The sequence below is a fragment of the Thermobia domestica genome, chromosome 4 (assembly GCF_964235325.1).
Source record: "Thermobia domestica chromosome 4, izTheDome1.hap1.1, whole genome shotgun sequence".
Lineage (NCBI taxonomy): Eukaryota > Metazoa > Arthropoda > Insecta > Zygentoma > Lepismatidae > Thermobia > Thermobia domestica.
The window spans coordinates 296,892,305-296,916,149 of NC_137457.1; the positions used below are offsets into that span (position 1 = coordinate 296,892,305).

Below are 23,845 nucleotides of genomic sequence, written 5' to 3' on the forward strand. Positions count from 1 at the left end.
TCTTGGCCACGAGAAGTATTTAAAGTGACATAACGCTTAAAGGAAACATTTCGTTACGCTTTCCAGTCTAGAGGTGTCACAAAGAAATATTTATACTACGTATACACTGTCTCTCATTCTTTGATAATAAAGGCTTTAATAATAAAGTTTGTTAATTAGTAGCTGCCCAGTTACAGTTTTCGTGAGCCATAACGCTATTAGTGGATCTAGTATGGTTTAAGTGAACAGAAGCAAGAACCTTAGCATTATATCTGGATATTCTTCATACAAAATGTACATACTTATTCAGAATTAACCACTTGTAAACAAAACCTCAAAGTTCTCCGCAACTCACATTACTGTAAATAATGCCAGTTATAAACTGGAATTTGATAGGGTGTCAGTACGAGAAAGTATAAATAAAAACAATCACGGGGATTTAAGAAGCGTTAACACTCACCAATCAATAAAACACGTTAAGAAGGGGAGGGAGTATGGATAATGAAATTAAAGAAAATCTTCCGTTTTACGTCCCACGTTTATGCAGGCTAGGCTAAAGGACACGGTGATGATGAGAAATGAAAGAAATGGTGGAATGAAGAAAGTGGGAGGAAACGAGAAAACCCACGCACACGGTGTTTGTCCACCACAAAGCCCACTTGACGCGAGCTGGAATCAAACCAAGGATTCCATGCACCAGGGGTGAACACACTACCACTGAGCCACCGCGGCCCCGTGAAATTAAAGATGTGGTACATATTAGCTATTATAGATAAAACTCATACGAAAAAATAAGTTAAGGCTGAGAGTATGTATACACGAGGAAAACTTGTAAGTAAAGTACACTCTGTACAAAAGAAGTCCCATTACGATTCTTTCGACAAAATGTACACATTTACAAATATTATTTTACTTAGTTTTTCTTAAATTCAAGACAGATTTACAAGTTAACTCTGATAATGCAAGGAAAACAAAAATAAAGTGATTCCTGTGCCTTCACACAAAACGTAACAAAACATAAGAAGAACTGTAAATAGTAAAATGAAAAATTAAGTCCAGTAAATACACAAGATTACATTATTTCATGCTTAACTAACAGTCTCTAATATTTTGTAGTTAACATTCCAATACTGGAAAATTCCCGATTAAGTGCTACCCGTGTGTGCTCGAGAACTTACAAAAGGAATGATGGCAACCCACATTACTTGCTAATGAATTTATGGATCTAATGTTTTCTCTGTTGTTAAATTACATAACACTAATATTGAAGTCTTCCCTCTAAAAGTTAATTGTATTACATATAGATATTTAAATAAGATTCAAATCATTACTAGAAACTATGATCTCAACACGGTAAGCATTTGATCTGTCTCTTAGTATTTCGGAGGTAGATCTACCAGTTTAATGTTACACTTGTATTGTCTGAATCTTTGTTCTTATTATTTCTTTTTCCACCGATTCTTTAATTGTGCAAAAAGAAACAGAGAAAATCTGAGTGCATGATTTATAAAAGTCAAATCGTAATTTTTCACTGGCAAGGAAGGTTAAGGAGCACGAAATTTACAACCAGACCTAGTACAACAAGTTAAATTCTGGCAACAAGTGTATTTCCCAAATGGCAAACTTTTAAGTGAAAAATTCTTACTGCTAAGTCATTAGTTCCTTATCTCTTCCACTTAGCACCTCTCTTTATAAAGCCACCCCCGTCCCTACTAAACTACTACGTATTATGCGTATCACTGATGAATGTGAATCAGGGTTTGAGTTGAGATGCACTGAATAATCATTTCCTTTAGCATATACGGACAAATCTTTCAGCACATGCACACATTGTTGATCTTTCAACACCTTCAAGGAGATGATCATTGTTCTAAATAAACGGTTTTTGATATCGTTGTCAGCTCTCCTTGCTGATCTAGTGGCTAGCGCGTCCACGTTCTGTACAATGTACCTGCTGGCAAAGGACGTAAAAGCTCCTTCGTGCCTAAGCGGTTAACGTATGTGCCTTTGGCGAAGGAAATCAAGGTTCAATTCCCGGTGGGACTTCACGTAGTTTAGATTCCACGTAAACTGTAGGTCCACGTCTCATATAGCCTTCCTGATGACAGACACTAAACTCAAAATCAAATCAAATCAATCAATCAATATTGATGTTAACTATTAATCCAAACCAAATTCCTCTTGGAATCAATCATGCGCCTCTTGTCAATATTACTGCAGCCTCAAACTTTTTCATAAATTTTGTACGGTTAGAGAAAAATAGGGTCACTTTTTTCCTGCTAATTATTTTGTAATTTAAAAAGATGGCCATAGATTAATACGCCAGAGAATCAAATAATTGTCCTAAAACTTTGCTATTTAGTTACATGATACTTCACTGTCTTCAACTGTCCTTCTTATATGTTCCATTTCCCTACATCTCAGTGTATGGAAACATGAAACGAAACCACAAAAAATTGTAGTATTTCAGCGAGTTGTATGCATTTCTGTATCCTACTATTACAAAAGAAGTTGGTAACTCCTTAATTCAACTTATTTTCTCGTACTTAGTCATTAGATCCAAAAATTCATAGCTCCTTCACACCGAGTGATGACAGCAGCCCGACACCACACTTACCTCGATAATTACAGGGAGTAAGGCCTTGTTGTTTGTCACCCGTGTCACAACCGTTTCTGTGAAGGTACTCTTTGTGATGGTTTCTGTGACTTTACCAAGATGTGTCGGAGGAGGTGGGAATTTAATCTCCCCCGAAGCCAGAGGATCTGGCTGGCGAATAGTAACAGTCACTGTGGGGGCATTGGGGTCGGGAGGAGGGGCAGGATTGAGGAAATGGGAAGGAATCATGGCTTGAAAATCTTCATTCGTGATTGGCTTCGGTACCTGAACTGCGGGTGGCATCTGCTGCTGCTGTTGCTGTGGTTGAGCTTGTGGCTGTTTCTCGTCCATTAGGGGTGGTTGCGCATTACTCGTCGCAGAGTTCGATACATGGTTTCTCACTGGCTGTTGAACACCACTGGATTCTGGTTCCTTCTGTGGGACACTGTTCACTATATTAGCACTCCTTTCCTCCTCGGGAACAGTCCGCACATTGGAAGAGGCAGTAGAAGACGGAGGGGGGTTGGAATTTACCACAGACACTGAGGGAGCACTTGACACACTAGTTGTTCCGATATCGTTTCTCAAGCCTGGCAATTTCACGTAACTCGCAGGATATGATACACCAGTAGGTTCAGGACGGCGATACCCAGTGTAACCTGGGCGGTTGGCCATGTAGCTATTAGCACTATAAAGGCCAGTATATGGTTTTGGAACACCAAACACACGAGGAGACTTCTCCGGACCAGGACTTGGTGACGGATTAGCTTCATCTAGGCGAACACGAACTTCTCGCTCTATCACTAATCGCACAAAACGTTCTAACCCTGTCAACATGGAGACCGCTTGGTCGTGTCTCGCACCGTCCATATCAACACCATTGATCTGAAAGGGAATATAATACGTTAACTATATTATGAATACAATGCTTGTTTATAGTTATGTTGGAACACAGTAAAATAATATATATATATATAGCAAGTTACTACATGCATAACATAAAATATCGTATGTGCGATATTTGGAAAAGTAATATTATATCACATAGCTGTTTTTCCCTTATTTTTACGGTTGTAGCTTAGAAATGCTACTCTGTAAGTCCTTTTTCTTGTGAATCATCTTTACTCACTCGCAAAATTACAAAGACATCAATAATCAACACTAGGATATACGTACACAATTTGAACATTAATTCAGGAAAAGTCATTAACTCATTTTTATTTTGAAAATAGTTTTATCCATTCTTATGAAATTGGTTGGAAACTAGTTTCCGAATGAGAGAAACATATTTAACAAAGTTTTCCTTTAAAGAATATTGAAAGTTACTAATAAATGAAAAGTCATTGCATAAGTTTTAATGAGGGAAATTTGGGAATCAGTGATGCCATCCAATTCCCTTACGTAATAAAATAATCTCAACTCTCTCGAATTTCCCCTTAATAACTTCCCTTCCTAAGACACAATTGACACATGTTGCATATAGTTGGAAAAGCCATTCCATCATCGTTCAAGTGCGCTATGCTCACCATTGTAAAGTAACTATAGGATGAGCAATAAGCAACGTAAGGTAAAAATGTTTTACAACCTGTAGCTCTCAAACTTTTGAGAATAGGACCCACGTTTATATGAACTTTTCGCTTTAGAATACCCTATATATCAGGTGTTCTAAAAATGGCGCCAACGGACAACAGAGCGCTATTCTCCACGTCGAAATAAAGCGAAAATGCTATATAATGATATACCCACTGGGGTCTCCTTCAGCCGCTATGGGAATCAAAATTCCATTATGTGGCAACGTTGCAGATTAACTTGGAACCATTAGCATCACTTTATGAATCTATCAAGCAGTTACATCGATTGTTATGCTAAAAGGTGGTGCTAGTGTCAACGTATATCGACTTTAACTGCCATCTGGAAAGAATCGATGTAATTATTAGATGGATGGCTCTAATACTCTGTGGTTCTTTATCTGCGACGTTACCACATAGTGCAATTCGTGTCTCCAGACAAGGACCCGAAAGATATACAAATATGTATATTTTTCGCTTTGACATGTAGAACAGTGCTTTGTGGACGCCATTTTTAGAATATCCGATAACATATAAGGTTGAAATTTGTTTGCACAAATGTACTTATCATATTTTGCCATCCCTGTATAAAAATAATACATGTCGTACCCAAAAATGCAGGCTATATATATATATTTAAAAAAAAAAATGAAATCAAGATAAGCGAACGAATAAGTTAATAGATTTCACTATACAGAAGTCTACGAAGTTCCTAGTAATCCACAACTATGTAAGGTACTCTTCATAAAACAAAATGTTCTCACAATCATTTTTATAGTTAAATTTCTAATATGGTTAACACATGACTTAAACAAATTTTGTCAATACTTACAGAGACAACCCGATCGCCAACCAGTAGTTTCCCGTCTTTCTCTGCAGCTCCTCCTTCAGTGATTCGAGAAATATATATTGCCTGGTAATATAAAACACGTAATTAGTTCTCATTTAATAATGGTAGTTTAATACTTAGTTGGAAAGTCTTACTTCTAGTCCCGTATTTTCGTTTGGTTTTAATCCCTCAATTTTACACAAGAGTTACGTAGAGACGCTTAAAAATACTTAACAGTTCAGTCAACACTTCTTTCATACTTTCCAAACTACTATGACAATAAATGAAAAAATTACGCCCCGCGATTATGCCTTTTCGGCAAAACGAAACGATGATTAAGGCAAGTAAATGTCGATGGAATACTTGGTGGAATGAGAATGTGGGCGGAAACGGGAGTGCCGCAAGGACACGATGTTGTCCACCATAAATTTACTTGGCAGGGATCGAGCAAGAGACCCCACGCACCAGAGATAAGCGCTCTACCACTGAGCTACCGCGTCCCCAATGGATTAGTTGGAGTGAAAGGATGTTCGTAAAACCAAAGTTGCTTAAATCGCTAATTGTTACACGAACAATATTACTAACAAAATACTCCCTACAACTGCGTCTTAGAGAGATGAAAAAAGGTTGCAAGTTTCACTTGTATCTTACATTTGTATCTTAATAATCATTGCCATACCGCACTTAACTATTACGACATTACAATTGGATCCATTTTGCATTTGCGTTGAAATTGTGCCTGAATAGTTCCTTTCTTCCAAGTATATCTGCTGCATTAGCCAAATTCTGTCCGTTAAATCGTGGGTTTACTGTAATATTAAGTTTCTCTGCGTAAATGTTTACTACTTAGAAAATACTACTTAGTGAAATAGTTTTTACTCTCCATATATTCCTTATTGTGAAAGAATAAATTTTCAATTTAATTATGACGTCACAGGCTCAGACAACATAACTGGTTAAAATAAAGACAATCTCAAAAACATTGGTTAATTAGCTAAGTAATAGTTTGTACCATCTAGAAAATTAAGGAGAGAATTTTGGATATTATTATTTTGATTTCTGCAACAATTTAATAGAAGCGTGGATGGAATTGATAAGCGCTTTTACGTTCATCTAGTCTCATAAATACTTCTACCTGAAAACTGACAACCCCTGAAAAAAAACTTGAAGATACTTTCTTTGTTATTATACTCAAGTGCTTTTTTCTGAACATTACAAAAGAAAAGTGACTTTTCTAGCCGTTTCTGTACTTATGAAATCAATTTTTCAATTTAAATCGATTCGATGACTGAAACAACAGTACATTATATGCACTTAAAAAGTAATACCATCAGTAGTTTGCAGCACTTCGTAATTTCTTCAAATTGTTTGGATTTGAAATTTCCCTTTGCAACCACTACAGTTGCAAGTAGTTCGTGGGCATCTTCAGAAAAACAAGTCACAGTGTCACATGTACAGCACAAGAAAAAGTTTTGTTTATATGACGTAATATTTTGTCAATATTGAAACCAGAAGTAGTAGCAGATTTGTGTTATTTCCAATTTTAGTAGATAGATGAGCTAATCCTAAGGGATTTCGAAATATGACAATCTTATTTTAACAACTGCTACCCTCTTTTTTATTCTCTCGTAGTGGAAATATAAAAAAAAAACGCTGAAACAAGTATAATAATTGACACCCTTCTTTCACCATTACCCTGTAGAATTTCCCAAAGTTATTCCTTAGTGGGAACTTATATCACAAATCCTATGTCCCGTCTAAGTTTCAAGTTTCTAGCTTAAGCGGTTTGGTCTAGGGGTTGATCAGTCCGTCAGAACGACGACTTTTGTATATAGAGATATCCTCACAATGATCTTTGCTACACTGATGTGCTTAAGTGAATACAAACATGTTTATAACGTTCGTTCTTAACACCTCTTATCAAAGCATTTTACACTTGTGTTACTTTCAGTACACACAAATTTTCCGGACACCCTATACTAAAATCTAATGTGACACTGTTTCTGATTTATCGATGTAAACAAACACATCTTCATTGAAACTGTTCTATTTAAACAAAATTAGGTAGATTATTAATATACTTAAAGAAGGAAACAATTATAGCCTTTCAATTGCTCGATTTCAAACCAACCTTCAGCATAGCAAATATTGTATAATAAATGGTAGATAGTTGCCACAAAACAAGAAGTTTCTATTTGTTACGTCCAACGCCAACGTCTTTGTCTTCATACAGGAAAACTTCTTTTACACATTATTAGGAAGATTTTCGTATTTACCAAACCTTTCATTCTTAATCAATAAAAAAATTTCTGTTCATGAAATAGGTAGTGTGCCTATTGAATGAATTTTCAGGATTTTTTTTTAAAAAATCAGGTTCCAGAATTCAGTAATACTGAAATGTTAAAAATATTTGAATTTCCCAATATTTACAAGGAACCATGTCTTTTAAACAAATTTTCCTCTTACTATAACATGATAAACCTTGCTATATAAAATCTGTAGAATTTACCCCAGAATACATTGGAATGAATTTATGAAAAGGTAATTTATTCTTACTTACATCTGAATTATCCTTGTATGGAGAAGACCCCTTTCCGCCTGCAATACTGAACCCTAAACCATTTTGATCCCGAATTAAAGTCGTATATATTGTGTCTTTACGTATCCTATACCCTTCACCAACTTCATTTGGAGTAGGAAGAGTGTCGAGATTAGGAGGCTGGAGAAAAAAAAAAGTATGTAAATTAGAACATATACGCATAAAGTAGAGAATTTCAAGCTACAATTTATTCTATTAGTCACTGCTATGTTGCACAAAAACACACTGTTTTTTTTTTTTTAAAAAAAAAAAAAAAAGAGAGAGTACTTCGCCAGATATACAGGTCAACAACGTACCCATCAAACTTGTTTCGTCTCAAAAAGATCTAGGTGTTATCTCTGATGAAGAGCTCTTCTTTGCGAACCACATAATATCGACCTGATAAAGAGTTATGAAACTACTTGTTCTACTTCTTAGTTTTCCTGAAATACAAGATCTCCCTGCCCTTACGATGTTTTATAAGGCTTTCATCTCCCCGATCGTTGAATATTGTTCACCTGTATATGGCAGTACCTACTAATTTATCTCGCACTGACTCGGACTTAAACTTCTTTCTTGCCATAGTTAGATTTAGAGTTCCTGAATTACGTAATCACTCGAGACAGGAATTAATGTCTTTAGTGAAACTATGTACCCCTGACAAATTATGCCGCACTATTGATTTGCTTTATCTAGATAAAATTATCAATGGTAAAATTAATTCTGAGTTCTTACTATCGCAGATTAACTTTCCCGTTACTCCGTGGAGAATTTGCTTTCTTAATTTGCTAGCTTACGAGACATCTTGGCTATCAATTGTCAAGCGCTCCTTGTTTTACAGACTAGTGCACGATTATAATACTGTTTCAACAGATCTTAACATTTTTACTTCTGAACCAAACTTCAGGACTCAACTGAAAAGAGTATTGTATATTGAGAGGGTTTTTTTTTTTTTTTTTTTTGTATATTTGGTTAGTAATTTTTTTAAAATTTATTTATTTGGTTAGTAATTTTTATTCTTTTTTTTTTATTTTTCTTTCTATGATTTTATCTTTTTTATATTGAACAGTTTCAGCCAATTGTTTCTCAGGCATCTCAAAAACAAAATATATAATAAACATAAAGATATAAGTTACACACTAAAAACCTTCACTGTCGAAAACTCGAGTAGGTTTCTAAATATTGCAGATGTTTATGCACATTATCTGATTTTGGGAAATTGGAGGTAACTGTGATAAATTTGATTTGCATGGTATAAATTCTTTAATATTTTTTCTTACTTTTCCTTTCCTGTCAAGTTCTCCTTGAACCACACTGGAAGCATCAGCAGATTGTTTCGAGTCTACCTTTTCCGGAACGTGATTATGACTCTCGTAACCTGCAACAGGACCAGAGGCGTGTGACGCGACACTCGGAGCTCGACTTGTTCCCTGGCTGCTGGAAATCGAAACGGTGTCTGGCGTGGAAGTGATCACTGGTGCAGGAGTGGAAGATGGAGAAGTGGATGCCGCCGTTTCTTGTTGCTGCCACGTTGGATTCTGTAGGCATATTTTAAAGTATTCATTAGAAAAATACATAAAGATGGCTGAATGTACTCATTAAACTTCTGATAACAGAAACAAAGAACTCCCTGGTGCTACAGGCTGTAAAGATCTCTGACTAACAAAACGATACATAATCAACTAATTAATGCATGGTCAGAACACTTGTTTACAATATCGTTACTTCTGGATTTTGAGACAACAATTCGCACGTCAAATTCATGCAGCCTTCTTAATTGTCTCATAAAGCTGGGTCATAACCGAACATTCTGTTGCCACTGTTAAAATTCTTATCTGTGATGAAAGACAACAGTTATCAGTGTGTAATACAGGGTCCATAATTATGTATATGATATTTGGCTGACAGTAGTATTTGTAATTCCCAACAAAAAATTTCGATATGCCAACACTGTGTAGCTGAGAGTGGGGATAACGGTCACTGGAATTGGAACCGTTAGTATATAACAGACAGGATGAATCATTACCCGAATCGCTGGATCGGTCGACATGTCTGTGGAGTGGCCAACTCGATCTCCCGATTTAACACCACCTGACTTTTTCTTATGGCGTGTTTTAAAGGACAAGGTGTATCATCAACATCACATACGCAATTTGGCCGAACTACGGGAAGCTATCACAGAAGGGTTCTATAGGATACCAAGCTGCTTGTAACAAGGCTACTCTTCGTCTCCAGTCATGTATCGATTTGTATGGTATATTGATGGACTATGTCATGAAGAACAGAGATTAAAATTCTTTTAAGGAACGGTATGAGAGTAATGTGTTGATGTTCAAGTTACGTTGCTAGTTGCGTCACCACAGTCTTTGAAATAACATAATTATAGGCCACCCTGTACATTAAATGCGAACGTTTTTGTCGTCTGAATTTTGCGAGAGCTTGGAATGGTGTAACGACTAATTCAAATTAAATCCCTTATTATGTATGAATTATTACTGACTCATATTATATGTGCTGCAGAGGACAAACGTCACTAAAATGAAATTAAATGGAACTGAATTTCTAGTTTTACGTCTCACGTTATGCCTTTAGGCTATCTAGGTCTAAAGATGGAAAAAAAAATTATCTTCCGTAGAATGAAATGTATATTTTCGATATTAACTTTTAATATCTTGTGTTGTGCATCTCTCTACAAATGCAAATGCAAATGAAGTTAAATATTTAATTTTTTATAACGATATATCCTTCAGGTTAAAGTGTCGTTTGATTCATGAAAGTGAATGATTATAACAGAACTGTGGAATAAGAATGAGAGAACCTTGAGGAAAAATCACGAACACGATGTTGTCCACCACAGTTACAGAGTCTAGGATCGAACCAGAATCCCTTCACACCAGAAATGAGCACTCTATCACTTAGTCAATGTTCACTTATATTCTTTCTTGCATTCTAAGCTGGACACGTATAGTCTTTACTCTTCATCAGTTGTGATAATACACTCTGAGTGGTTTACTATTTTTTTCAAAACTTTGCTTTCGGTAACCCTAAAGTCTTGCCAAGATTAACTTACTGGAGCAATCAACAGTAAGCTTGAAAATTGTGTTAATGCTCCTTACATGTGGAAGTTTACGTTATTAAGTCGAATTAATTTTCGCTTAAATTCTAAAAGCATTATCAAAAAGTGTTACATTAACAGGATAGAAGTAACTATTATTACTGTAAATACAGTGTTGCCTCACTGGGCTACAAGTATCGGATTGGGCGATTTTTTAAGTGCTCCCCGCTACCAAAATTTCACATTGGGCGACTCGCTACTTTTTGTGCTGCTTTTAATTATCAGCTGGCTAAAACTCTCAGGATTTTTTTATTTTCATATATGAAAGCACAAATCATTAGTTTTATATAGTACCAATAAAAATTTTGTTTGTTGAGTATTCTATTGACAATAAACAATAGTTTTACTAAATTTAACACGTTAGTTTTACTAAATCCAACAGGTTCAACTTTTGTTTCATACTTTTTAAACTCCAGATCTGGCAACACTAAACTTTTGTAGAGTTTGTATTGTTGCAGTACCACTGACCATGTCGCTGTCTCAGTTAATGTCTAGGCCTAATAGCTATACGGAGCTGTGTAAAAGTAAACACTGCAAATTTAACCCTTTGTGACCGTGTGATTCCATTTGGAATCACAAGTTACCTTGGCTTTCATAGCGCATATATCGTGTCGAATGATTCCAAGTTGTCTCATACGTTGTAGTTATAGCGCCCTGGCAATATATAATCTTGAGGGGAAAAAAAATGGATTTTCTTACTTCCTTAGAGTTAAACATATAATTCATTGAAAATAATAAAAAAAAAAAAAAAAAATTCCAAAATATAATTCAGGTGAGAAAGGGTTAATTGTGTTACTGTATTATCCATATTAACATAATGAGTAAGTGAAATTACAATAAGAACTTCCAAAATTCATGGGTTCCAGGTAACGAATTTAGCAAATAAACTAAAGAAGTGAACAATGAGAAAGCGTACTGTGAACGTTGTAAAGTGTATTTCAGAGCCCAGAAAAACTGACTTGAGCAAACATGTCTCATTGGAGATCAGAAAGGTCGTCCATTTTTACTATCATCGACTGCCCAGTCTACTGCACAGTGTTCCAAAACAACACCGACAACGTTTGGTAGGTGATTCCTGACACCAAGATAAGACAAAAAGTATAGACCAACCTGGGTGCACAATTCCGTCATTTCGGAGTTATAGGTTGCCGAAAACTTGAAAAAATGAACTTTAAAGGTCCATAGCTTCAATACTATGGCACGTACCGTAGTCGAGTCAAGACTTCACCTAGGAACTAATATGTGCGCTATTCACAAATACATGTTTCGGAATCCTGCGGTATTCACGCAACAATTTTAGAGGGAATTTGGCTATGGGCATATAATTTGAAGTACTCACCAACTACCTCTATAAAAATTGTTGCGCAAGTACCGAAGGACTCTGAAACATGGATATTTCTAGACATGTACATGGATAGAGCACATACTAGTTCCTAAGTGAAGTTTTGACCTGACTATGGTAGGTCCCATAGTATTGGGGCTATGAACCTTTTAACTTCAATTTTTCATGTTTTGGACATCCTATAACTCCGAAATGACGGATTTCTACACCTAGGTTGGTCTATACTTTTTGTCTTATCTTGGTGTCAGGAATCACCAGCTAAACGTTGTCGGTGTTGTTTTGAAACACTAGTAAAATAATTCATTTTTATGTTTGGGTTACAAATAGTTCAAATCCTCTTCTTTTGGAGAACGATCTCTCTACTTCTTAATCGTTAGATCTGACAACACTGATTGTGTATCTAGGTATCTTCTTCCTTGCTATTAATTTCAACCTTGTAAGCCTATGTTGCAAAGGCACGTACCTCTTTTCTCAGAATAGACGGTAAATCTAATCAACACATTTTTGTTAGGTATCTTCATCCCTTTTTCCTCCTAACAAGAAATTAGTTGCTACTCTGTTTTCGATGATCACTTAGGATGCACTTTTAACGACTTTTAACACTTAGGAAGCATCAATATTTTTTTCTAGATTAGTACTGACTGTTATACGTTAAATCATTATTGTATTATTTAAAATTTACTCACCTAATGATGTTTCTCAGTAAATTTTTCGTCCAATATTTCGAGTGTGACAATCATCTTCAGTAGCATACAATGACTTTAAAAAAAATCTCCACATTGTTTTCTGTGTGTTTCAATAGTGCTAATTTAATAATACTGCGTAATTTTTCTCGACACTTATGGTTATCTGCTTACCTTTTCAAATATGGTATAGATTGCTCTTATTCTTTTTCTATTTTGTATGAACTAAGATTGTGCACTACCTATTTAATTTAGCATTTTTGTTTGTGTTATTAGGTTTTGTAACTCTCAGAAAAACTCACTAGGTACCATTACAAGGTGGGTAATTGTAATGTATTTCATACGCTCAATAAAATCATTATTGCGTTACTGGCTTACCTTAGTTGGTGGAACAAGCCTTGTAACTTCTCGTGAAACTACAAGATCTAGCCGTCTTCCTGCAGTCTTCAACACTTCTACTGCATCATAGTGGTCCGCATCAACTAATGAAGCTCCATTCACAGATAATACTTTATCACCCGTCTAAAAATGAAAATCAAGGAGAAATGTCATAAAATTATGTTCTAGCTGAAACACAAGAAACAAATCAACGTATAGTTCTGAAGATTTAGAAAAAGAAGACAGAAAAATAGGAACGTTGAACTAGCAGAGAATCAGAACCCACTTTTCCCTCCACTAGTGAATGCACTACTACTAAACTATCAGTTGTATAAAAAAGGACACAAAAAATATATAAACATTTCAAAAGTGGTTACCCATGCCCTTATCAAAAATATATATTGAATTATGATTGCCATATATAATATTATGTTGTCTTCAAAGATGTCAGCAGTCGAACGATTGTTAAATTCATCATTTGATCTTTAAAGAAAGTCAAACAAAATGAAGAAGACGCGCTTGACTTTCGAGCAACAAAAATTCATTTTGAAATGATACTAGAAATTTGAGGATGCTTGTGAAGTACAACGACAATGGCGACATAGGTTTGCAGAAAAATCAACACATCTAACAATTACATGCATTCATAATAAAATTGAAATCACATTGTGTGTGTGTAAGGTAGAAACGTAAAGATCTGGGATACGCCATGCACTAGTTTGGAAAACGTCCTACCAGACGAAGTATGCTCAGCGTTACCGCAGATAGTGATTCCAGTTCCCACACTCCCATATATGATTGTTAGTTCCCACAATCCCAAATATGATTGTTATTTTCATGTTGCATGTATTTTCGAAACAGGGCAGAAACGGCTCGCTGCACTAAATCAACATCTTTGAACACCTCAAATCGTTGTAAATAAATAATAAAAAAAATAAAATCTTTAAATTTTATGTCCCTCAGTTATGCCGGCTACGCTAAAGGTGACAGTGATGATGAGAAATGAATTAAATGGTGGAATGAAGAAAGTGAGAGGAAACGGAAGAACCCCGAGAAAACCCACGCACACACTGTTTGTCCATCACAAAGCTCACTTGGCGCGGGGTGATATTGAACGCAGGACTCCATGCATCAGAGGTGAACGCTCTACCACTGAGCCATTGCAGCCCTCCACTTCAAATCGAAGTACATGGAATTCCTTTTTCGTCCTATTAATTCGCCATTTTGGAAACTGGTTCCATGATTCGCAATGAGAATAAACGATTGTCAATAATGCATTTCAAATTTGGTCAGTTATTATATTTCATGAAATACGTTACATCATTGTACGGCATTGAACAGCTGCTTTATTTACTCACTTATGCAACCCCAGTTTATATATAAGATCACTTACCATAAGAAGGAAGAAGTATGACATGAAGTCTCAAGTGAAGACATTCGTCCCGTTATTCACATCGCATTAGAGAAACATTAGTACGATGGGTACTATCCATTTTATTTTTTTGTTTTAAATTAAAATGCAGTTTCTATAGGACAATCAACACAATAGTAATTTCTGTCCAACAGCCTCGAAAGAAAAGTATAACTTACCCTAAGACCTGCTAAATCAGCTGGTCCACCATCAGTAACTCGTGATATGAAAATGCCTTCGTCATTCCCTTTGTAAGGAGTCGAACCTTTTCCTCCGGCTATCGATAATCCCAAACCTGCCGAGGTGCGTTCTATATGGATTTCGAATTGCTCTTCTCGGACTTCTATCGTTGGCTCCGTTTCTGAAAGATAATAAAACAAAACAGTGAAAGTACGAATATTTGAAGAGTTTCTTCATATTTCTGTAATTCAAAAACAAATAAACGTTAGAAGCTTTTAAAACGACGCTTCTAGTATGTGTTCAAACCTCAACTTGACTTGGATTTCCACTACCATTTTTCCTAATCTATTTTTATAAAACTACTAGAAATAACTAAACTTGTGTCATATACTAGATGCAGAAAATAAATAGATAAAAAATAAATAGGATAAAGAGCATTGAAGAAAAGATAGAGCCACTAAAGATCTTACCAAGAAAAGGAGGTGTGAACACATACAGAAAAGGAGGGCGTAGAATTCTGGAAGTGGTTAAGAAAATAAGAAATAGGAAGAAAGGCATAAATGAAGAAAAGAAGGTGAAGTGTATGAAGTGAAGTGTAAAAATTGTAATATGATATACATTGGAGAAACAGGGAAAAAGCTTAAAAGAAAGAGTAAAACAATATAGGGACGATGTGAGAATTAAAAGCGAGAATAACGCTATACACAAACATGTTAAAGAAACAGAACATGATATAGATTGGGAAAGGGTCCGAAGTCTAGAAAAAGAAAACAGAACAATAATACGAAAATGGAAAGAAGTGTGAAGGATTAAGAGAGAACGAAGTGAAAGATTAATGAACTGGACAAATGGACTTCAAATACATGAATTATGGGATAGATTGCTAGAAAGGATTGTTAATAATCATGGATATTATAAATTATTAAGAGAAGCAATAACAATAAAGTTATATGATAAAACATTGAATTGAGACGAAACTTCCAAAATTAACTGATATTTGGAATTTGATTTGATTTTCAGTTTAACGTTCCGTTTAGCAGCGAGGCTATATGAGTCGTGGACCTAATAATGTATTAAAATATTAATAATAAAAGAGAAAAGTTAAAATAATAATGATTATAAGAAACAGTTACACTAAACATTTAAAATGAAACAGTAATTATAACAATAGCTCAGTGTTACATATTAAAAATCTAAGAAAAATATAAAAATGAAACAATTAAAATTATACAATATTAATTTACTGTTATGAAGATATTTCTGTTAGTTAACGTCTGATGAAGATAACACTAAGTTATTGAAACTGTTAGGAGTTATTTTAACTTGAATAAAAAAAGTAGATACTCTGGTCAGAAAAGTACTAATTATTTAAACGATTAGTAAGTGCACGGGCTTCATCTCCTCCGTTAATCCTTTGTTCATACCGGAAATGTTATAAATAAACTATTTTAGGTTTCAAATGTTGATCACCGTAGAATAAAAACAGAAAGGGAGCGGTCTTGGTACAATGATAATTTGTTCCTTTACTTACCTGGATTACTTTGTTCTGTACCCGAGTCTGGAGGTGTTGGATAAAAGTTCCCTTTATCATCATCATCTTCCTGCTTCTTTTTAACCTAAATTAACAGGAAAAGGAATAAAAATATTAATTTTCTTCTTCTTCTTCTTCTTCTTATTATTATTATTATTACTAAAAAGATTATAGAAATGCATTACAATTTATCTCAAATGCTCTGTCAATCATGGTAAATAAACCTTGTGTAATTTGTGCCAAACAGCGGGTAGAATTTTCAACGTGATTTAAAAAATAAATAAATAAATAACGCATCGAAATAGAAGAAATGTCATAACTAAAACATACTGTAAAATATACGCTAACACGTTAATTTATTTAGCTTCAACTAGCGACAGTTCGAAACACAATTATGATGATGATCTTTGAGAAATGACAGTGGAAAAAGGGAAATTTGTTTCCACATTTAGTTCTGTTTAATTAGTTAGATCTACTAAAAACTTAAAATTTCAAAAACATAAATAAAAGTTATCAATATTCTTTGTACTAGTTCCGTTTCTCTGAAATCGTCAGTAATTTATATTATGAGAGGTAGTATCAAAAAGTTTCGAGACACGCTTGTCGAATAATGTCAAACGTCTCTGTGGCGGATTTGCCCAGTTTCTCACACACTTTCACGTCCGTTCGTTGTTCTAACTTGCTGTCCCTGATGAAATCGCAAGTGGTCAGAATAGCACCAGCTACACGGCTCCCGATGTACACAGGACAATTATCTCTTGGCACACTGACTTATGAAGGTCGGTGCTTGTGTGTGCAGTCTTGCGATGACATGTATTGGCGTGTGACAGAATTAGTCTCAAAATATTTTGATACCACCTCGTCTATGCTAACGAATTTTCTTCTGTTATCAGCGGATGCATTGACCTTCTGATGTCAATGCAGTAAGATCACAGTTATGTCGTTTACTTGTAGAATGTACGTAGTTCATTTGTGTGTCGATTCACTGATTCATTAAAGTGTGTTTACAGTATTCAGGATAAAGTAGACGGCTTTAAATACAGCTGAAAGTGGGACCAGAATCACTACTCGGGTATATATCCGAAGCTCAATGCCCCCACTGGAATCAAACACGAGAATTGTCCATAAGCGGACGACCGTTAACCACTTGGGTGCGAATGGGTATTACAGGGTGTCTGTAAAGTCGTGCAACCCGGAATTTGGAGCGTCAAAACTTTGAACTATCAGTGCGAATGAAATGAAACTTCCACTCACTGAAGGCCTGCTCTTGAAGATATTTTTGAGATATACGCCATGGGGTGGGTATTCGACATTTCTCTTTACGGATGCCAAAAAGACATGATGGTATAGGAAAGTATTTACACCAAACGTGAAAAATCAGAAATTAAAAGCAGTTGTGGCTTATTTTGTGGACAAATAGGAATGGTAATATGTAGGCTGAGTAGCAATGTACAACAACGACACATTGGCACCAAGTGCAGACATTCCAAGGCTGTGATAGTACCATATCGTTTATAAAAAAAAAACATGGGCAGGGGTAGACAGATTATTACGATTCCTCAATGGTTTGCAAGTTTATTGTTTGTTTGTAACAACGTATGTGCAGGATAGTTGGTTGATGTGGCAGGTCGGCAGCCACATATGTTAACACCGTCTGGTATCATCAGTGTTACCATATTACCCCACAATGTTGCAAAACATGTGTTTTTACGACATTCTATTATCATGCCGTGGGATGTCTACTTGGTATCAACGTGTCGTAGTTGTTTCAGAACGAAACATTCCTACCCTGCCTACGTTTCTTGAGAAAAAAAAAATTTTCACTTTCTTATGTTTCTAGCATTTGTGAGGACAAATGTCGAATTCCCACGGTCTACTTCTTTAAAATATCTACAAGAACAGGCCTTCCTTGGGTGGAGTTTTATTTTACTCGCACTTCTGGTTCAAAAGTTCACTCCAAATTTCAGGCTGTGCGACTTTACGGACACCCTGTACTGGAGTATAATTCATTAAGTTGACAGATGCAAATGAGTTTACTGAATAACATTTATACTTGTTACATATGTACTATTTGGTGCTGATATTTTCCTTTAACGGTCTCTTAATCGCATAATCATGTTTAAAAATACAATTGATTACAATATATTTGAATACAGCTGTACCATAGAACTTCTTAAGTATAACAAATAAAATTTAAAACTTTCAGAATCACAAATGTAGCTTAAAAAATTATCAATAAACGATTTTTTTTAGACCAAAAGTATCTTTGAATAAGTCTATTCAAAGTACGAATTTAAGGTGCTGAACTGCAAGCAAGATTTCATTAAAAAAAATAATCTCTGAAATCTTTGTGAATTGCTTTTGAAAACTTGAATGGCACTTGGCAAATGGATGTTTGAAAAATGTCAGTAATAAGTGATTTGCCTTTGAAAACCTGACTGACACTTGACAAATATAACGATGATGATAATACCAACCTGTGCAATGATAGAGTTGATTTTTTCTTTGTCGAGTTGCGCTGGATTAATTCGTTTGTTTTTCAGATGATGTGGAGTATCTCGTCGATGTAATCCTTTCGAACGAGGTGGCCGGGTATCTTCCTCTTCTACTTCGAAACCCACATGTTTTTCTTCCCCATCCTTAATTTAAAGAAAACAAACATAGATATTACTACCAAATAAAGCGTCAAAATTATACTCGGCCTTATGCAGAGTCGTTCTGACGAGTGATTAGTGGCATACTAAAGAGTTCTACTAACATATGTTCCATGCAGTAGTCAGACCTTTAGTATGACGCTAATCGTCCGTCAAAATGACTTTCGTTTTTCAGGACGAAAAGTAAGTATTTTATAGCTTATAACACTAAGAATCCACAGCAATGATAAGTATTTACAAGTTATAGTACTAAGAATGCAGAGAAATAATAAGTATTACAAATAATAGCACTAGGAATAAAAAAAAGGGTCTCAGAGTTCCTATTACGCTAGTGCCATCTGTACGATACTTTTATCAAACACTTAAATGCTGAATTTCACTGTCATAATAGGATTGTTTCTCTGAGTTCACTTGTAGTTATACAGGGTCTGCCAGAAAAATCTATACAGTCTTTGTCATCCTGTATCAGGATACTGGTATTGACAATTGTTCTGAAATTTAAGTATGTTGTAGTACAGTTTTTCGCTCAACAGATGTCGGTACTGTCACCACGGTTAGTGAGAGAAGAAAAAAAAGGGGGAGAAGCATGCTTGATGTTCGAGCAGCTTAAGTATGTTTTGAAATGTTTAATCTGGTTTCGGAATGTCATCCAAGTGCAGCGTCAGTAGAGAGGGGACTTTGGTACCAACCCGCCTACCAATTAAATGCATTGTTGACAAGTTTGAGGCGCATGAAATGATTTGCGATATTCACGAAAGAAGATCGAAAACAAACGCCTAAAGCAAACAAGTCATGCCTGACAGTACTGACATCTGTTGAGGGAAAAACCGTACAACAACATAATTTTAACTGAAAACAATCGACAATGCCGACATCTGTTGGTCGAAAAACCATATCCTACAATACACTTAAATTTCAAAACAATTGTCAATGCCAGTATCCTGATACAGGATGACAAACAGTGTATACATTTTTCTGCCGGACTCTGTAGTATTGTATATTCTGGGAAGTTAACACAGTTGAATCTTACTTATTGCATTAATACAGTGATATACCTAAGTCTGGTAAATATCAAGTAAGTAAATAAAAAATGAGTATTAACACTTTCGCTGTTTGCCCACCCAAAAACTGAGCTTATTCTAGAAACTTTATTATTCAAAACAGTTCCAAATATAGCACAATGGATATTTTATTCTGAAACGAATACAAGAGCTTTAAGTTTAGTGCCATATCTTGGTAAAATATTGCCTTTTATTGGGTTCTGATCTTCTACGCTAGTTGTCGAGTAACTACCAATTAAGTGACGTCAAACACAAGCTGCTTGTTGGATTAGTGAAAAAGCAACAATGAAGGAGTTGAAGCAACAGTGTGTCTGTGCGAAATTTTGCGTAGAACTGGGGAGAATTTTCGCGAAAAGATTCCAGATGCTTAACCAAACACAGAAGGATGAATGCTTGAGCCGAAAGCAGTGCTATGATTGATTGGTTTAAGCGTTTTACGGAGGACAGAAGTTTCTTTACCGAAGGTTTAGGAACTGGACGACCTTCCACGTCAACAGACGACCAACATGCCGAGACTGTGCGCACTTTAATTAGTGAAGATTGTAGTTCAACTGGCTGTGAGGTTGCTGAAGATGTTAATATGTGTGTAGAACATTACAATCAAATCCTAAGTGAAAAGCTTGCAAATTATCTGATAAAACATCGCACTTCCGTTGTGTCCCATGGACGCTATTCTCCGGACTTGGCCCCGACAGACTTCCTTCTACCTCCCAAACTGAAAACCACTTTGAAAGGACGTCGTACGCAGTACATATAGAAAATTTTCAGGAAAATGCGATCACAGTACTGCACGCCATCGAAAAAAAGTAATTTGCAGCAGGTATTCTAAAATTAGAAGAAAACAGTAGCAACCGTGTATTTACAATAGAGGGTTGTACTTTGAAGGAAATAGTGGTTTAAAGTTTGTATAATGAGCAATAAAGCAGGAAGCAAAAATTCAGTTCGTGTAACAAAATTTTACTATAAAAAAATGAATTTCGGAGGTCTCCAAAATCTCGTTATAGTGGCACTTTACTACAGGTAATTCTACTGCCTACGAAAGGGTATGACCAGCCGGATGGATGTAATAGAACGATATATGATCAGCACATTGCTTACCAAAGCCGTTATTTCTAGCTTCCCAGACGAATGAAATTCTCTCTTAACTCACAAAATTCTCCAATTGACCAAAACTCTTAAGATCCCACCAGGATTTAAACTAAAACCATATGTTCTAACCATTCGTCTATATCACTGGTCGCCAAACATATGAAGCTTCTGAACTACCGTACCATTTTTAAATCCTACTCTGAGCTACCAACCAAAAGAATTACAACTTTTTTTAAATCTTACATCTGTTTATGGAGGAATCAGTGGAGACCCCGCGAGATACTAGTAGCTCGCGATCGACGGTTTGGCGATCACTGATCTATAGAAACATTGTCTTAATACTCACTTCCAGAAATATACTCAATTCATGTACAAAATGTTTCGTTGTTATCTGAACATTCACAGGTCCTTCTTTTAAAATATCCTCCTCTATAGCAGTGTATACATCCATTCTGACTACTACAGACTAATAGTTGCAAAAAATAAAACGAATTAACACTACATCACACTATAAACAAATCGACCGGAAGCAGTCAAGTAACTAACTCTTCAGGTATGAATTAAAATCAATACATAAGGGGTGAGAAGAAGAGAGAAGACTTACTATATCAGCATCGTTTTCTTCATCTCTCTCATTGGCTTCTTCTTCCTCCTCTTCAACTTGTTCATTTTCCGATTCATCATTGGCTGATTCTTGTTGTTGAGCCTGGTCAGGAATCACAGTCGCTGCTGTGAGAGAGACTTGCTTCACCGGCAGTTTTACCTACAACGAAACACAAACACGGAAGAGTTAATTACCACCAGCATCGTGACCTACCTTCACGAATGACCTTGCCATCATCAACAGAGCAATAACCTTGGGCCCTCATCATCCAGTTTTCTTTCTCTTCCTTTTTTTTAAATTTTTAAATGAAAATAATAGTTTCATAAACAAATTAAGTTACAACAAATGCATAATTAAACATGGCAATTGTCGGCTACTGTACTTTATATCTAAAGAGAAGAGTTAATTTTAAAAAGATGCTGCAGGCGATTACCAGCATCATACTGAACATAATCACGATCCAGACAGTAGTTTCTATGTGATAATAAGCCTTATAGGTGAACTTTCTTTTTTCATGTAACAGATTTAGCTATGTATACTTTTTTTTTTTTATTTCATGGTGTGTAGTTTCATTTTGATCGCATCCAATGTGCAGCATAATTTACCAGCATGCATAGGAATCCCGGTTCAATTAACGAGAACTCCATGAATAAATGTAACTAACTTTTATTTTAATTCTTTCTTTTCTGTATGAAAATTTAACGTTAACTTTGATAATCCAACTTTTGATATAAAAACCCAAAAACATATGCAACAAGTATGTAAAGAAAAGTTAATATAACAAGGTAATATTCAGGAGCAAACAATTTTGTATTAGAACACAACAAATGAATAATGGTATTCTCAGCAATTGCACATTTTGATTAATTTGGTTTAAAGTAGCAATAACTACGTAGTATGAACACACAAAATACAAAAGGAAATCTTTACAATATAATCCTAATATTATTCTGATTAATTTGTATTCCTTTAGTTCCAAACAAAACGTGCTTCTTGAATTTTCCAAATGGAGGTAGCCAAATGTACATGTTCGAACAAGTTATGAGTAAAGCACAAATAAAGAATTTCACAACTTACAGGTGAAAAATAATAGACTGCAATTTAGTAAACGTTGGCCTAAAAGTTAGCCTCCTATAACAGTGAATATTCCCATTTCTAGTTTTAATCCATTTTTGTTTCGTTACATTTAACTCATTTTAAAATATTTCTAAAGGGAAAGAAAAACGCTAAACTTTTCGTTTCTTATCTGTCACAGCAACTGGTTTGCAGTGCTCGTAGGTTTCCTTAAGAAAATTTACCTCGACTGCCCCAAAATTTTCCCTTTTCTTGTCAAAATTTCCCTAGTTTGTTGAGTGTCCAATTCCTATGACAGAAGTTATGTGATAGGAATAATTCAGTTATATTAAACGAACTGCCACCACATTTGTTTTATTAATTTGTTATTTGCTTCTATTTTCTATTTAAGAGCTCCTTCGTGGCTAAGCGGTTAGCGTACGCGCCTTTGGCGTGGGAGACCCGGGTTCGATTTCCGGTGAGAGCTGATGTGGTTCGGATTCCATGTTAATCAGTAGGTCCATGTCTCATATAGCCTCACTGCTGAACGGGACGTTACACTCAAAATGAACTCAACTCTATTTTCTATTTACTTTTTCCTTCACTTTTTAAAACAAAAAATACAGAGTTCCTTCATGGCTAAGCGGTTAGCGTACACAAGTATGGTGTGGGAGACTCGGGTTCGATTTCCGGCGGGAGTTCATGTGGTTCGTATTCCACGTTAATCAGTAGGTCCCGTCTCATATAGCCTCGTTGCTGAACGGGACAAACTCAAAATGAACTCAAATATATATACTCAACTCAAATATATATTGCTATTGTATTGGTTCATTTCTGCAAAACTAATAAAAATGTAAGCATTTAAATTGATCAATTCTCGTTTTAACGAAAAATACCCCTTTTTCCTAAATTTACTTATGAAATTTCCTTACATTACGGAAATTTCCCTCAAACTATGAACACTGCTGGCTTGTAAACGCCCGCTACACGAGGTTTACAATTCAGCCAGCAGATGGCAGACCAAGCAGTGACTAGATAGTCAAGGCCAATACATAGCTCACTTTAGCATTAAAAACGCGAACCAAATAATCAAGGCGAGCAGTTACAGTCACAAAGACGGTACAATATTATCTTTTAAATATTTTTTTTCTTGGACATCAACGAAAATTCACGTTACAAATATTATACTCTTCT

The 23,845-nt window shown here is 35.5% G+C and overlaps 1 protein-coding gene across 6 annotated transcripts in view; it reads right to left on the minus strand.

Annotated features, from left to right (window-relative positions):
* The window catches only part of LOC145684216 (protein lap4-like), a 378,403-nt gene that overhangs the window by 114,786 nt on the left and 239,772 nt on the right, over window positions 1–23,845 (minus strand). For 5 of the 6 annotated variants that reach the window (XM_081756295.1, XM_081756294.1, XM_081756298.1 and 2 more), the window contains exons 14-22: window positions 21,599–21,757; window positions 18,668–18,829; window positions 16,191–16,275; window positions 14,659–14,840; window positions 13,069–13,212; window positions 8,831–9,088; window positions 7,533–7,691; window positions 4,976–5,056; window positions 2,597–3,460 (exon numbers count right to left, since the gene is read on the minus strand). In XM_081756295.1, the coding sequence (XP_081612421.1) occupies window positions 2,597–3,460; window positions 4,976–5,056; window positions 7,533–7,691; window positions 8,831–9,088; window positions 13,069–13,212; window positions 14,659–14,840; window positions 16,191–16,275; window positions 18,668–18,829; window positions 21,599–21,757 (2,094 nt within the window). The remainder of the gene's footprint in view (window positions 1–2,596; window positions 3,461–4,975; window positions 5,057–7,532; window positions 7,692–8,830; window positions 9,089–13,068; window positions 13,213–14,658; window positions 14,841–16,190; window positions 16,276–18,667; window positions 18,830–21,598; window positions 21,758–23,845) is intronic. The other variant, XM_081756297.1, reaches the window with a different exon arrangement.